The sequence below is a fragment of the Camelus ferus genome, chromosome 11 (assembly GCF_009834535.1).
Source record: "Camelus ferus isolate YT-003-E chromosome 11, BCGSAC_Cfer_1.0, whole genome shotgun sequence".
Taxonomy (NCBI): domain Eukaryota; kingdom Metazoa; phylum Chordata; class Mammalia; order Artiodactyla; family Camelidae; genus Camelus; species Camelus ferus.
This window is the reverse complement of record NC_045706.1, coordinates 72508909-72526367: the sequence shown is the minus strand read 5'-3', so window position 1 is coordinate 72526367 and position 17459 is coordinate 72508909. Positions and strand designations below refer to the sequence as shown.

Here is a 17459-nt window from a genome sequence, read left to right as displayed (position 1 = left end):
GAAGTAATCTTACTTCTAGGTCATGTTCAATTTTTACCTTGAAAAACTGTGCAAATAACATACATGGTACACAGCCTGTCAAAGTTTTTACTCAAACTGAAAAACACAATTGGTTTAAGATTTCCGTCACCTCATGTGGTTAGCATGGGTACTCCCTAAATGAATGGCGGAGTTGTTTTATTCGTAAAAGACATCTTAATTTTTACTAACTTAATTAAATTTTATTTTAGTTCGATAGGTTTCATCCTCACTAACTAAAGAAACTAAATCCTGCATTGTCACTAAGGTAACATCATGAGTATGTTTAAAAGAATCGTGATAACAAAATGTTGATGGTGTGTTTATACAGGCAGCATATTGGAAAATGGTATCTCAGTGTTACCAGAAAACTGAATTGCACCCCAGGTTTTCAGAACATTGTTTTATTTCTAAGACTGTCATACAAAGGAAAGTCTCTTCAGTCCACTCTTCATCAGGAGTCGACATTTGTGTTCTAATGTACTTTCTTTGATCTCTCATTGGACTGTCTATCAAAGCTAATTACAGCTGAGGACACAAATCCTCTCAGCTTCAAAGTCATGTAAAATAATGGATAATACAATATTTTTAAGTATCCCTTGCTATTCTAGTTTGGTTTTATGGTTGTAATGTGGCTGTTAGGTTTTGGAAGAGGGTCTGTTTTTATGTTTTATTCCTTTAGTAAGAATCAGTCTTCGGCCACATTGAATTCAAATGTTTTTTCAGCAAAACTTGCTCATACAGTGAAGCAAGAGCTGTTGTAGCACACATCGCAAGGAGCCATTGTGAACAAGTCAGGCTCACTTCATTCACAGCCCACTCACCATTTAGGGGCTTATGTTTTCTGAAAAGCTTTAAGTATGTGCTTGCTTTTTCTGCATGTAATGTTGAAACATGATAAAATAAGTTGATGTTTTCAGTTAAACATTATTACATATTATATCACTTCAGGAATTTCAGGAGCTTGAAATCCAGCATTTTCAAAGAACATTTAGTTAGTCCCTGATAATTATTGGGGCACTATGCTAAATATTTTGTGTATGTTAACAAATTGGTCTATTTGCCTAAGATTACATAGCTAATTTCAGCGGCAGAATCAGGAACAGAAAACAGATCTCTGAAATCTCATTCTAGGGTATTTTAAATTTCATAAATTATTTACTTTATTCCTCTAAAATAGTTCAGAATTTTTATTCTAATGTCAGCCTTAACCTCTAGACTTTACGAAAGAAAAAGAAAGACACACAATGTCAATTGGAAGAATATCCTTCCTGTAAATGATACGCATTATGGTGCTTTGTCGTTTTCCCGTAAACAAACTTTATGTGGTTCTAGAATTGCTCCTGGAAGCAAGCCATTCTCATGCCACACAGCACAGAGCAAGTTTTGTAAGAGAGTGTGTTCATGTTGGAGACTTTTCAGAGTGAACTCGTGGAACATTTACTCTGTTTTTTAATATGGCTAGTGATTGACCTATAAGTTATGTAAACAATCTAAAGAATAAAAAGAAAAAGGGGAAAAAAATCTCTGCTGCCAGCTCCAGCGATCCCTGTTAAGTTCTGACACTGACAGTCCTGCAAAGAGTGGCCACGTGACACTCCACGGCGGCTTTGCAGGTGCTGCAGAGGCCTTCACACAGACAGCCGTCTTGAGATTGTAAAACATGAAGGAGCCTGAGCTGGGTGGCTGCGTTTTAAGTAGTAACGGAGATGCTTTGACGATTCCCGAGTGACCATCAGTTTGATTTCATGCCCAGTTCCAGCTTTTATAATCGATTTTCCCTGCTCCACTTTGTCTTCTAGTTTCTCCAAATGGCCCCAAGTGTGACCCGAAGGGGAATGATTATGAAAGGATAGCTTCTTTCACTAGCTCCAGAGTTTTTTAAATTGATGTTTTTCACTTTTTATCCAGTAGCTCAGTGACTTTCACACTGTGTGTCACAGATCATTAGTGAAGCAGGAAGTCAGTTCAGTGGGTCATGACTGCAGTTTGAGATCTAACAGAAGAAAAAATACTACATTGCGTGAAGTAGGAGCATTTTTGAAACTTTTATGTCAAATATGTGTGTATGTGTGTACAATAATACATAAATTCCTAGAATGCTTATTGGTCAAAAAATGTGAAAGTCACTGCCATGCGTATTTTATATGATGAGGTTTTCTATGTTATTTTAAATAATTTTAAAATAGTGATTAATCTCTTTCCCAAATTTTTTCTTTGGGTTTGTGTCAGAATACCATTCTTCATTTTTAGACAAATCTAAGGGCAGATAAATGGATGCACTGTCTTCTCCCCACTTGGAGTTAGTGGAAAACATATTTTGCATTACATCTCCATAGAAATAATCTCTGGGTCTGTTCACTTGTGATCTGGTGTGAGGAGCACGAATGAAGATCACATGTGATTTCTATTTAGGTTTTTTACTTGGTTTTTGTACCATTGCTTGAGAGAATTATTTTCAACTAATTATTGGCATTTAAATTCTTGACACAAACATTTGATATGAATATCAAGTTAGCTAGTGTTTTGTTTTCTCAGGTTAATGTGACTGATATAAAGAAATTACTTAGAAAATATAGCCACTTCAATCATACCTGTTCATAGATTTAAAATAAATTCCTGGCTGGAGTACATTAGGGTTAATAATGTATTAAAATACATTTTGTGTTACTTGGATCTGTTTTGCTTGAGGTAGTATAGCCGTTTATTATTTATCTGATCTTTTCTTGCATTTTCAGCTAAAATTGACCAAGAAGCAGAGGAGACCTCACTGACAGAGACTCATAAATGGTGAGAAATTGCTTTGTTTTAATGCTTGTTCTCAGAGTAAGCTTATAAGGTACTTGATGGGTTTCATCTCAAGGAGTCAGTCATGAGCTGAATTTTTATTTTCAGGCATAAAAGAAACAGAAACTAATATAAGAATGTACTTTACTTCTACACTGGATTTCTGGACTTTATCTTTATGACTTTGGACAATATGTACGTCTGTTAAGTATCAAAATATTGTGAATAGTTTAGCACCTTCTCTCCTGAATAGGATTTAGGACTGTGAAGTGCAAGAGAAAAGAAGACAGCAGGAAGCTGTTTCAGGAAAAAAAGGTGAAGGATTTGATTGCAGGAAACTACTGAGTTTCCACATGCAAAAGCAGAGCCCAGGTGGTAGCCCTTAGTTCCCCTTGCAAACCTTTGCTTCCAGAATGGAGGTTTGCAGTCATGGGCGAGCGCAGAAAGGGGTCTCAGAAATCTCCCCGCTTCTCTGCCTCAATTTTCTCCTCTTTTCCTTTCTCTCTATATTAGTCAGGGTTCTCCAGACAACAGAACCAATAAGAGAGGTGTGTGTGTGTGTGTATGAGACTTACATACAGAGAGAGGGGGTTGATTTTAAGGAATTGCCTGGCACTAGCCTTTTTTCCTTAATGCTCTCAACTGGGTTGTATGAAGCCCATCCTTATTATGAGGTGTAATCTGCTTTCCTCAGAGTCTCCTGATTTAAATGTTAACCACATCTAAAAAATACCTTCATCACAACATCTAGACTAGTGTTTGACCCCAAACCAGTTACCATAGCCCAACCAAGCTGACACATCAAACTAAACATCACAGTCGCTAAAGAAACCTGATTACTCTTGAGGGAAAATGTGGATAAAAGATGTTCTTTGCCATGACTTTATTAGGCAAGATCCTGGATATCCTGGGAGTAGACATCACATATTTAGTAGTTGTATGGTGCTAGGCAAATTGGTAAACAGAATTGGCTGGTTTCTATGAAAGCAAAAATTGAGGTCAAGACCTTCAATTATAACAAACAAATTTCAGTTAATTCTATGAAAGACATGCTGGCTAATGACAAAATTGTTAGTAAAAGAGCCATCTTTTATAATTAAACAATTATCTCTGAAATTCAAAATTGACAGATAAGAATAATGGATAATATGAAACATCCTGAAGGAATTAAGTCTCTGTACCATTTCTGTGGCAACCCTGCATAACCTGGGCATCAGTCAGTGGTAATGCTCTGCAGGGAGGCCACGAGCCCCAGCCTCTCCTGTGAGAGCTCTGTGCCGTGCGGCCCGGACCACAGCCCCAGGGCAACAGCACCTCTCTTGTGGGGGAGAGTTGTTAGGGAAGAAGACATTTTCCTCTACCCTTCTGGGTTTCTCTGGTTGGTCTAAGCATTAAAGTGATGTGAGACTAATTAACAGGAGAAAATCACGTAAAAGTTTGATAACGTGTACATAAGGGAGACCCAGGAAAACTTAGTACCTCGCCGACATGACTGAAACTCTCACCTTCAGCTGAAGACAAAAGAGGACATTGGGGACAGGTGTGTGGATCAAAGTGGGGAGGAAGGCAATTCATATGAAGATAGAAAAGCCACATTTGGTAAACCAGCGTTTGCTGGGCCAAGCAGAGGCAGGGACACAGAGCAGACTGATGCTGACGCCCTGCCTGGAGTCCCCCCCCCCCCAACCTGGCCCACAGTCCTGCAGGTATCTCTGGGGAAAGCTCCATTCTGGTAACAAGGCCTCTATCTAAATTCTTTAGGCAGTTGGGGGAATGTTAGAGTGTTAAGAAAGGCAAGTTCATGTGCCCAACACACCATGAGGCCAAACTGAAACATTGGAGTTTGGAGCAGAGAAAAGTTTACTGCAGGGCTGGGCGAGGAGGACAGGGTGGCTCATGCCCAAGAAAATCCCGAACTCCTCGGAGGGTTTCAGCAACGCATGTTTAAAGGCCAGGTCAGGGAGAGGGTCACAGGGTACGCGATCAGCTCATGCACAGTCCTCTGATTGGTTGATATGGAGGGAACAGGATGGTCAAAATTATCACCCCCTACACATGCCAGAAGATCTGGGAGCCACACATGTGCTCTCGATCATCAAGTAGCTAATTTCTTCCCTTTGTTGGTGGTTTTTAGCATCTGAAAAACTCAGGAAATATACATAAGATACTATCATCTGGGTGCTTCAGAGATAATAGGAGAGGGGTCTGTCCTTGGAAGGCCCCACAGGGTCCTGCTTGGTTACAAGAGTTCCTTCCTGAGTCTTTTGGTCATTTACTGTTTTCAGCTTGAAATAATCCATATGCCAAAGAGAGAATTTGGGGTGGCAAGTTTTCTCCCCAACAGGATTCAGTAAGATAATATTTGCCAGATGCTCAGTACTTAGTGAGTGAGTGATAGATGTTAATTGCTATGTCATTTTCACATTATTAACATCAGAAGTTACAGGGTGTTCAGTGGTATAAGCAGAAACTAGAGTCAAACTTCAGACTCAGGCATGTATTTTTTGTTCATTTTGTGTTCTTCACTGTCTCTGCTGAATCTGGTATCGGGCAGCCTGGCATCATCAGAGCATAGATTTTGGTGTCAGATCTGTGTACCCCACCTACTCCAAACGGCTGGCACTGTGGCTCCAGGGATTTGCCATAACTTTTGAATCTGTCCTTATCTGTAAAATAAACAGCACCCACATGGTGAGAGGGTAGAGATCAGCTCAAAATAGTTAAACCTTGTGAGTTAAGTGTGTATGTAGGACAGCTGGCTCATACAGGTTTTTCAAAATCCCCTTCAAAACACCTCCCCCTGGGGTCACAGCCACCGGGGGTCGGGAAGGCTGTGCAGCAGTGGACTCGGCTGCCCTCACGCACCAGCCGTCAGACCAGGCCAAGGCGCAGACTCGAAAACGCTCCCCGAGCTGCAGACAGATCTGTCAGCAAATAGTATGTCTCCTTGGCACCGGGCGGGGGGCTTCAGTGCAACCTCTGACCACCCACGGGCTGAATAAGCTGCTCTCATCCGGGGGCACCTCCTAGGAAACCAGGCTTACAAGTAAAATCACGCACACGCCTGGCAGTCTGGAAGACCACAGAGTATGTGCGCCTGCATCAGCTGAATTCACTGCTTCTCCTCAGACCGTGTGAGCGGGCTGGCGGGGAGCGGGGGAGTTTGGCCCTGCCGGGCCGGCCGGCTCCTCTCGGAGCTGAGGGAATAGTGGGTTGGCCCCAGGCTCCTGAGTCTTAGTTCTCCTCCTCAGCTGTGAAGCCTTCGCCATTTTATAAACCCCACTCCCACCCGCAACAGTGGATCACCAAATGCCCTCTCTACCTATGTGAACTTTGGGACCTGAAGCCCCAGGCTTTGGAGTTCCTCTTTGTCCAAAAATCCCTCTGTCCCCCCCACCACACCCCACCCCGTCCCCAAAAGAAAGTTAAAGTGAAACACACACACGCTTGTTCTTTATTTGATCTCTGAATATTTGAGTTGCCTCTGCAAGGCCCTGAGGGAGGGGAATCTAGGCTCTAATATCTTCTCAGTCTTCCATCCCTTCTTTTATTTCTACTTTATTATAGTTTATTATGTTCTGTGGGTCTTATTATTAAGCCAGCTGAAATCCACTTTGTGGGTAAGATGGTTTATAAGCCAGTTCTACGTGGTCTTAATATTTAAGTACCAGCTATTAAACAAAATTTCAGAACCAGAGACCTAAATAAAAATGGTACCTATTTGGGGTTTGTTAGGCCTGCAGCCCAGGAAACACAGATTCAAGAAGCATTTGAGGGAGGAGGGTATAGCTCAAAATGGTAGGGTGCATGCTTAGCATGAACAAGGTCCTGGGTTCAATCCCCCGTACCTCCTCTTAAAAAAGTAAATCAATAAATAAACATAATTACCTCTCTCCCCCCAACAAAAAAACCCCTAAAAATAAAAGAAGCATTTGAATTGTGTTCCACCAGGCCAGACTACAAAATGGGGGAGGCAAAAAGCCTGCAAGGTGACTAAAATTGCTTGTCAAGAACTAGGATTGGAGCTGGCAAGAAGTAAGGGTGCTTGTTAAGCCAAGATCTGTGGGTTCTGAAATGGCTGAGTAGTTACAAGGGGAGACTTTGAGACTATAAGGTTGCAGCTGGCAGGTTCTGTTCTGAATACAGCTGGTGGTGTCCTTGGACCTGGTACAGTTTAAAGAAAGTTCAGGTTCTCAGTGCGGCAGAGATCTGTCTGAGACCACATTCTCAGTGGCTGCTGGACTTCCTTTGTGACACCTGAGCTGTGATCACTCCATTGTAATTTCAGTGTATCATCACAGCGAAGCTGACCTTCATGCTTTTCCTGCCCTCTGTTACCCTTTGACCTTGAGGCAGCAAATACACAGGGAAATTTGGTTGTGTGAGCATATTGAAAGCATCCTAAGCAAAGGAATTTTCTTGTGAGGTTCTGTTACTATCTCAGTGATGTTATTACAACTTAAGACACTTAGTTTTACTTTCCACCTCACAGGAGACCAAGTGACAAATTGGTGGCAGATGTATGTGCTTTAATTTTTAGAACTTAAGAGTCATTTACAGATAACTGTGATAGCTGAGTTGGGCTATAAATGTCTTGAGGACCTTTTCTGTATTGAAAGAGAACTTTCCCACATGTTTTGAGGCCATTAGGCATTGCGCATGCTCACCAAGGCTACTGTGAAGAAGGCGGCCAGGGTAGCGTGGTGCTGGGGCCCTGACGGTCCATCCCGAACTGCAGCTGGGGAAAACACAGAGGGCCCAGCCTGGCTTCCTCAGCCTTTCTTCTGTCTTCTGGGGTTGCAGGGAGGGAGCACCTTGTTCCTTGCAACGTGCGGTTTCCTCAAGTGTGGCTGACAAGCGCTCTTCCTCTGGCTAGTAAGAGGCCTTTCACATGAACATGAAAGGCATGTTCACGTGACAGTGTGTTGCAGACTGCACAAACTCACTGTCTTGCTTTGAAGGGAATTTTATGCTCATTTGTCTTTATGTTTGAGTCCTTAAAACCCAAAAAGTCTTGAGTTTTAGTCTATTTAAAATGGATAGTGAACTCTTACTGAGAAATTAATTAGAATTCTTTTCTATAGCGGATTATTATGTGTTTTTCAGATCATTTTATGATTTCCTAACTAAATAAAAATATTCAAAAGAAACAATGGTTAGTAAGTTTTAAAGCAAGACAGATCTTTTTTTAATTCCATTTGTTAGCACAATAGTTTCATGTGCTAATTTTGTCTGTTTATTCACTCATATTTGCTGTCCATCTAAGAAGTGGGACTTCAAGCTCCTGATTCACATGAACAAAAATATATAACTTGGGATAAACAGTTTGACTGAACTCCTCAGTTCTCCCAGAAAGCAGGACGACTGAGCAGATGAGTCTTGAACTACACCCCAAACCCAGACACAAGTCAGATGAGCATGTACTCATCTTCAGGTGATTTCCCTGGGCGGAGCAGAGCTGCCACATTGTATCACAGGATAGTCTTCAGCAGAATCTTGCTCAGTTCGCTGCATCCCCAGTGAATGTGTTTATGTCCACCTCTGCCTTTATTTTACTTCTAATCAGCCTCCTCAGCTTTCTTCAACTGTGGAAAAGTATCACCAGACCAAACATGATGGTTTTTATTTTCCCACAGAATCACTCAGTGTCTGTGTCAGCTCACAGGCTGAGAATGTAGCAATTCTGGATTTGTCTAAGAAATGGCCATTCCTTTATTATAAATTTAAAGAATAATGAGCCTAAGAGTCATAAAATTGACTTCTCACACTCGGAGGTTCTTATTCGTAAATTATTGCTAACTTCAAACTTTTCTTAGAATTTCTTCCCTTTTTTATTCCACAGGTAAAAACCATATTTTATGGTGCAATTGACTTTTGAAATAGAAAAAGAGCAGACTTTAGAAACAGTTTGTTTCAACCATGAGTCCCTTTAGTTTCACTGAATTTAATTCTGGCATCAATAAAGCAGAGAGAAATGACTAAAAGTAAAATGTGAATTATATTGCAAACATGACATTAGATAATTTTCCTTTGTCAGTTAATTTACATGCTTTCTAGGTAAAGGAAATCAGGCTGAGAAAAGTATAATTAACTTGATACACCTTCTGTGAGTAAAGGAAAACCAAGGAATTTGCTTATATCACTTCTGCCACTTTAAAAGGACTATCTCATTTTTCTAGGAAGTTTGTGACGTCTCCTACAGACTAAAACATTTGTTTTAGAGATACGTATAGTTTTCAACAGGACATATATATATATATGTTACTAAATTTTTTACATAAAATTATTTTTGAAACATGTTTCAGAATGAAATTCTTTTTTTTTTTTTTATCCTCCCCAGGAGTTAAAGACAATTAAAAGATTATAATGTAACTAATCTTCTTACAAGTAAGGCAGTAGTAAATCTGTTGAATAGAGAAGCAATTATTACAATCATACTTACGGAATTAATACATTAATATGCTTTATTTGGGCATTATTATGGGATGAAGTTCTGACTGTATACTTAAAAGTATACGTAGTGCATCTCATAGTACCAATTTCTAAAAAATTCTTGAATATACTAGTTTCCAACCCCCACCTTTTAATTTAAATTATAGCAAAAGCAATCAGAAACAACTAGTAATAAAACATGAAAAACAGTAGTGGAAGAAAGCACATTTGTGAAAGAATTTTAGATAAATATAAGTTGAATTTTTCCCTTTGTGAGAACTTCTACATCGTAAAACACATCACATTTTTCATTGACCACTGTTGCGTCCATCAGATATAGGTAAATTTGTATGACGAGTAGCATGAAGAATTTTTTGGTCTGGTTTGCTCACCATTTGTCCTGACAGGCAACATAATTATGGACTTAGACCAGGAGAAATTAGAAACTACATTTACCTTGCCAATTTTTAATCAGTGTTGGAGGAGGGAAATAACTGCATGAATTCTGGTACCACTGAAGTTGTAAGTCTGCACAGTGTCAGGGAGGAAGAACGCAGCTACCTCTGGGCCTGTAGCAGGCTGATCAGTCATTCTGATCTTGCTTTCCTCCGTTTGTGTGGGAAGTCAGTGTGACAAAGTCAATACTATATTTGCCACAGTAGCTAAGCATGCAATAAAAATACAATAAACAAAGCCTTTTTTCCCAAAGAGTATGTACTTTTTTACTTTTCAAACAGCAGTTTCTTTCAAAGGTTCATGGTTTTTCCCAGCTCCTCTCCTGCCTCCTCTTTCTGCTAATAGTATCTGCCCATCTGGATAAGACCAAGGTCACGCTTCTGTTCCTGGCCACAGAGACTCCTACTGAGAAACATGAGCATGTTTGCATTGAAAATACATTTTAATCCCACTGGTAACACTGTGGTGTGGAAATTCGCATCTATACTGATTTTTGAAAGAGTAAGGTTATTATTGGCACATAAAACCCTAGATTAGCACAAATAGGTGTAGATTCTGTGTGCTACTTCCAGAAAGTTGCCTAACCTCATTGGATGTTATGTAACCCACTGAAACTGTTCCCAAAGTGCCTCGAGATTATTTTTAAAGCTATAAAAATATATCCTTATAAAATAATTCAAGAAGTCTTTTTAGTTTTGTTGGTAATCTTTACATTGTTTAGTTATAAAAATCATTAGTCCTTCTGGGGAAAAATCATGAATTGATCAAAATTCTTTGTTTTGAGGATATTGAAATCAAGTTTTAAAAATGAGAATGTTTGACATGGTTTTAAAAATTCGTCTAAAAAAATGTATGAGAAAGTAGGCCACAAAATTCTTGACTCTGAGTTACTCACTGCCAGAAGGAGAGCAGTAAGAGATGGAAAAGGCCACAGTAGATTGGAAAATAATTTCAATTAATAGAAAACAGAGGGAGAACTAGATATAGGATGTGATGAAGACACTGCAGTAACCAGCTGTATTTTTTCTTGTTTTATTCTATGGTGTCATGAGTGAATACCTAGTACAGTGTCATATCCCACGTTCTTTTTTATGACCTGAAACTTAGCCTTCACTCTTTAAAAGTTGATTTCTATTTCAAGCACTCAGTGACAGTTGAAAGCACGGCTGCATATTGGTAATACAGGTACTTTGCAGTCATTTATTTAGAGAAATACAGGCCCATTAAAAATAACCAGAAAATTATTACTTCTGATTCAACATCTTAGTATAACCAAAAGAAAAAAGATCAAAACCCTTTGTATCTCCAAAATCTGTCCTTTAAAATTGAGCTGCTTTTTCTTCTCTCGGGCCCTCAGATGTTCTAATGATGTCTTAGGAGAAAGAATGTGTTACAGGTTGATACATGTATTTCTTAAGTCTGTGTTAAAGACCTTTAATTTCTATCCTTACTTATGAATATAAAAATATAGGTCTCATTTTTTTCAAAACTCATGCAACTCATCTTTCCTTTTTCTCTTTAGTTACATCCCATATGTTCCTGGTTACATAAGGATAAATAAAGATAATATTCCAAACCTCCCAAACTTACTTGAAATACGTGTTTTATCAGCTCTGCTATTTAAGTGGCTAAGCCACGTTCTCAGAAGTAGGCTTTCAGAATTTCAACCTCGTGTTAAAAGCAGCCTCTATAATTAGAGTATATATTTGCATAGGACATTTTACATTTTCACGCTGTTAAAAGTGCGTTCCATACACAGTGCTTACAGAAAAATGTGAAGTTCTATTTTAATGGATTATGGCATCCAATTTCCTCATAAACACCCCTGGGAAGAGGAGAGAATCTCTTCCCTATCTTCCTCAATAACTTACACACACACAAGTATTCAGCATTGAAATACTTGTATAACTCCATAAATTATCTTGCATTGTACTCTTTTAATAGAAATTACCAGATAATAAGGAGGACAAGTAACAAAAGGTTAAAATAGTGATAAATGTCTTTATTGGCTTGCTAAATCTGCATTTGTTAAATATTATTATATTGATTCAAGACAGTGGAATTTTTTCATAACCTATTATGTAGTTCAAGGTCAAAATGTAGTGAGAATTTAAGGAAATGCATATCTAAGTAGTTTTATGTTAAAACATTTTTTTAAAAAAATCAGTAACCACCAATAACTACCCACTCTAGTACTATTTTGATAAAATTTTAAAAAACTAATTCAAAAATAAAACTAAATGTCAAAGTCCAGAACTTGGTAGCTTATTTCAAGTATAATGTTTAGCATTTGATGCAGAGTAAATTTAGTGATGTTAATTATAAAATGTATAGAACAGTGAGTGAGGGATGAGATAGCCTGTCTCCCAGATAATAGTACATAAATTAGAAAAACAGAGGATTGCTGCTAGCTGATATAAAACCTGTAGGTATAGGTATAAAAAGATACCAGCATTTCTGCCATATGTCTCAATAATAGCCTTGTACTAGTTATTATTTGTTAGTTTAGCCATTATCTATCAGTTTGCCATAATGTTAGATGAAGTTTTAGCTCACATTGTTACCAAACCAAACTTACGGTCCCCTCACCCAAAGCACAGCAAAGTCAGTCTACTGACACCTGGTTGTGGTGAAGGAACGTGCAGCATTTATTGGCAGGGCGCCAAGCAAAGAGAACAGACAGCTTACGCTCAAAGGACCTGAACTTCCTCAGTGGCTTTAGGCAGGGGTTAAAGGCCCCATTAGGGGTAAGAGTTGCAGGGTATGTGACTATGTCATGGAGATTCTTCTGGGTGGTTGGTAATGAGGTAACAGTGATGTTTCAGGAATCTCTCATCAGTCTTCTGGCTTCTGGCATGTAGTCAGAGATCTACATGTGTATGGTCAGCATGTGATCACCATCGTCCACATAGGTGGAGGTCTTAGTTCCTGCAAAACAACTCAAGGATATAAATCAAGATATTATGTATAGCCCTTGAGGAGGAACTAAGGGTCCTGTGACTGATTTATGGATGAATTGTTGTTCATGCTATTATTGCTTTTCTTGTTTGATTGTTTTCCCTTTATTTCTGCATTTTCTCACTTCTCTAATAATTAACTGATTGAGTCTGCTCTTTGAAACTTGGTTATTATGTTTTTTATCTCTGTTTGGTGGTTCTTTATATCTTCTAACTCTTTGTTAAAAACTAACTTCTCACTCTGTTCATCCAGTCTTCTCCCAAATTCCTTGATCATCTTTACAATCATTACCTTGATCTATTTATCAGGTAGATTGCCTGTCTCTACTTCACTTAGAAGTTTTTCTTCTTGAGTTTTATCTTGTTCTTTCATGTGGAACATACTCCTCTGTTGCCTCATTTTGCCTAATTTGCTGTTTTTATTTCTGTGTATCTGATAGGTTGGTTACATTTCCCACCTGGGAGAAGAAGATATTCCATAAGTCCCAGCAGTGTACTCCCCTCTAGACACCAGAGCTGTATGTTCATAGAGCCCTATGTGGGTGCATTGGTCCTTCTGTTTTGGCAGGCTGACTACTGTGGTTCATCTTGTAGGCATGGCTGGCCACTGGTCCCTTTGATTTCCAGGCCCTGCCTTCTGCTGAGGCTGCTGGCTCACTGATGTGCAGGGCCAGGACCCAGGGACTTCCGAGGCTGATGCCTGCCTACTGGTGGGTGGAGCTGGATTCCTGGGTCTTTGGCTGGATCCCTGATATCTTTGTAGATGTCAGGTGTCTTCATCCCTTGTTTCAGGATCCCAGGTTTTCCCAGCCAGGGATCTAAGTTTAGCTTAGCAGATGTGCTTTGGCTGTGCACTTAAATGTCTTAGGAGATCTAATATGGCTGTTAGATCTTTTTATTGCTCAGCTGTTTCTGTTCTTTCACTGCAGGAGATAACTTCCTCTTTGCAAACTACTAAGGAGCCCCCTAGTAGTCTTTAACTATCTATTAATGCCCAGGGTCTTTCATCATCTCTCTGCGGGGTGTCAGTCTGACTTAGCTAGTCAGCCAAGTCCACTGTCTATGTGGCATTGTTCTCACTGTACCTTCAGTAGCCTGAATCATCACACCTGCAAGGACAGTCCCACACCAGGACTTTTTTGTAGGCCACCCCTAGTGATATCTTTAGCAGTTCATGGCCTCCAGTGTGCCAGGGTTGCCCCATGTACCACCTGTGGCAGTGGTGTGATGAATGAATCTGTCCCAGATGTCATCTTACAGCTTGTTTTCCCAGGCTGCTTCTGGCTCCACTTACGTTATTTCAGGTTCTCTAAAAGGCAGGTACCAAGGCTGGATTTATTGAGGGAAACAGGAAGGGAGCCAGAGGAAACTGGGACAGCTGTTAGACTTGGATGTGGGTCCAACTGCCATGGAGGAGAGGGATGGAAGGAAGCCTGGATAGCAAAAGTCTTAGACTGAGTCAAGCAATAGAAATGATACATTTTATTTCCCTTTTTAAAAAATATTTACATTAACAAATATTTATTTAATATCTTTGCCCCTTCCCAAGATAATATAACATCTTCAAATAACTTTTCTCACCACATGTTGTTGATCAACAACATAGGTATCTGTGTATGTGCCTGTGTGTGTCTGTGTGTCTGTAAGATGTAATGTCTGTGGTGTTTAAGCTCCTTTTGTTTGTTTTTTGCAAATAAACATCCAGTCGTTCTAGAACTGTTTGTTGAAAAGACTGTCATTTCTCCATTGAGCTGCCTTGGTTCCTTTGTCAAACGTCAGTGAACTGTATTTGTGAGTCTACTTCTGGACACTCTGTTCTGTTTCATTGACGCATATGTCTACTATTTCTCTAATACCATGCTGTCCCAATTATGGTAGCTTTATTGTGAGTCTGAAAATTCGGTAGTGTGAGGGCTTCAGTTTTGTTTTTCTTCTTCAGTACTGTGATGGCCATTCCAGGTCTTTTGCCTTTTCCATGTAAACTTTAGAATCAGTTTGTCAATATCCACAAAATAATTTGGTAGGATTTTTATTAGGATTACATCAATCAGATGAAGTTGGGAAGAACTGGAATCTTTACAATATTGTCTGTTCCTATCCATGTTCATAGAATAGCTCTTCATTTATTTAGATCTTGATTTTTTCATCAGTTTTGTAGTTTTCTTCATAGATCTTATATCTATTGTTAGATTTATACCTTAGTATTCCATGTTTTTTGTGCTATACTAAATTATATTTTTTAATTTTAAAATTTAATTGTTCAACGCTGGTGTATAAGGAAGCAATTGAGTTTTGTATATTGACCTGTGTCCTTCAACCTTCCTATATTTGTTTATTGATTCCAAGAATCATTTTGTAGACTCTTTGGCATTTCTACATAGTCATATTCACCTTCAAATAAAGACAGTTTTATTTCTTCCTTCCCAATCTATATACCTTTTATTTACTTTTCTTGTCTTATTGCGTTAGCTGTGACTTCCAGTATGGTGTGAATTAGAACTTAAAGGGAAGACACCCAAGCCTTATTACCACTCTTAGGAGGAAAGCAGTCTCTTAACAGCAGTATGGTGTTAATTGTAGGAATTTTTGTAGATGTTTGTTATCAAGTCAAGGAAGTTCAAATCTTAGTTTGCTGAGAGTTTTTCTCATGGTATGAGATTTTGTCAAATGTTTTTCCTGCATCAGTTAATGTCATATTTTTTTCTTTATCTTGTTGATGTGGTAAATGGTATTTTTTATTTGAATACTGAACTCACCTTGCATAACGGAAATAAACTTTATTTAGTCATGATGTATAACTCCTTTTATTCATGTTGAATTCATTTGCTAATATTTTGTTGAGAAATTTTGTACCTATGCTCAAGAGATATATTGGCCTTGCTTTTTATTTATTTTTTTTCTTGTAATGTCTTTGTCTTGTTTTGGTATTAGACAATTACTGGCCTCATAGAATGAGTTAGGAACTCTTTCTTCTGCTTCTACTGTCTAGAAGAGATTCATTTTTTTCCTATAAATGTTTGGTAGGATTCAGTTGGGAAACCATTTAGGCCTTGTGGTTTCTTTTTTGAAAGGGTATTAATATTGACTTAACTTCTTTAATAGATGTAGCTATCTTCAGATTATCTGTTTCTTCTACAAGAGTTCTAGTAGTTGGTGTCTTTCAAAGAATTGACTCATTTTATCTAAGTTATCAAAATTGTTGGTAAAGAATTATTCATAACATTCCTTTAAATGTCCATGGGATTAGTGATAACCCTTTTTTCATGATTTATATTACTACTGTGTGTTTTTTCCTCTTATTTTTATAGGTAATAAATTTTATTGACCTTTCCTAAAAATTATCTTTTGGTTTTGCTGATTTTTTTCTGTTGTTTTCCTTTTTTTCATCTTCTTTTCTTCTGCTTCCTTTAGGGTTAAATTGCATTATTTACCTTAGTTCCCTAAGGTGCAATCTTATATTCTTGATAGTAGAACTTTCTTCTTTTCTAAGAACATTTTAAGCTATAAATTTTCATCTAAGTTCTGCTTTAACTACACTCTACAAATTTTGATATTTTATACTTTTAGTTCAAAATATTTTCTGATTTCCCTTGAGACATTTTCTTGATCCTATGAATTATTTAGGAATGATTTGGAAACTTTGGAATCTGGGTAAGATGGCAGAGTAGGAAGACTCTGAGCATATTTCCTGCCATGGGTACACCAAAATTGCAACTATTTGCAGAACAACTACTGATAAGAAAAAACTGGAAGACTAGCATAAAAAACCTTCTACAACTAAAGATATAAAGAAGGAACCACAGCAAGACAGGTAGGAGGGGAAGAGACACAGAATAGTCAAGACCCCTACCCCTGGGTGGGTGACCCACAAACAGGAAGATAATTGTAATTGCAGAGGTTCTCCCCAAGGAGTGAGGGAACCAAGCCCCACCTCGAGCTCCCCAGCCTGGGGCTCGTGCACCAAGAAGATGAGCCCCAAAACATTTGGCTTTGACGGCCAGTGAGGCTTACTTTCAGGAGACCCAAAGGGCTGTGGGAAATAAAACAGTAATTTGAAAGGAGACTGGGTCAAACCTACCTGCTGATCTTGGAGAACTTCTTGAAAAGGCAGGAGGCAACTGGAGCTCACCCTGGGGACATAAGTGAAATAAGTCAGACACAGAAATACTAACACTGTATGATTTCACTTACATGTGGGGTCTAAAAAACAAATACAAACATAGCAAAACAGAAGCAGAGTCATAGATACAGAGAACAAACAGCTGATTGCCAGAGGGGAACGGTTGGAGGGTGGAAAGAAATAGGTGAGGGCAATTAAGAGGTACAAACTTCCAGTTGCAAAATAAATGAGTCACAGGTATGAAATGTAGAGTGTGGGCAATATAGTCAATAATGATGTAATATCTTTCTGTGGTGACAGGACATAACTAGAGTTATGGTGGTGATCATTTTGATATATATAGAAATATTGAATGACTGTGTTGTGTAACAAGAACTAACATACTGTTGTCAGTCAATTATACTCCAAAAACAAACAAACTCCTAGAAAAAGAAAACAGATTTGTGGTTACCAAAGGCAGGGGGGGATGGAGGGAGGGGGAATTGGATGAGGGTGGTTAAAAGGTATAAACCCTAGGAAAGTAATGTACAACATGATAAAAATAATTAACACTACTGTGTATAATATGTGTTAGTAGTTAAGAGTTCTCATGACAAGGAAAAATATTTTTTATATTTAATTTTGTATCTACATGAGATGATGGGTGTTCACTATACTTATTAGGGTAATCACTTTGTAATATATGTAAA

General features: G+C 38.6%; 1 protein-coding gene across 1 annotated transcript in view; it reads left to right on the top strand.

Moving 5' to 3' along the window:
- The window catches only part of LOC102510773 (formin-2), a 286001-nt gene that overhangs the window by 241375 nt on the left and 27167 nt on the right, over positions 1–17459 (top strand). The window contains 1 exon segment of the mRNA XM_032491868.1: positions 2757–2808. Within this exon segment, the coding sequence (XP_032347759.1) occupies positions 2757–2808 (52 nt within the window).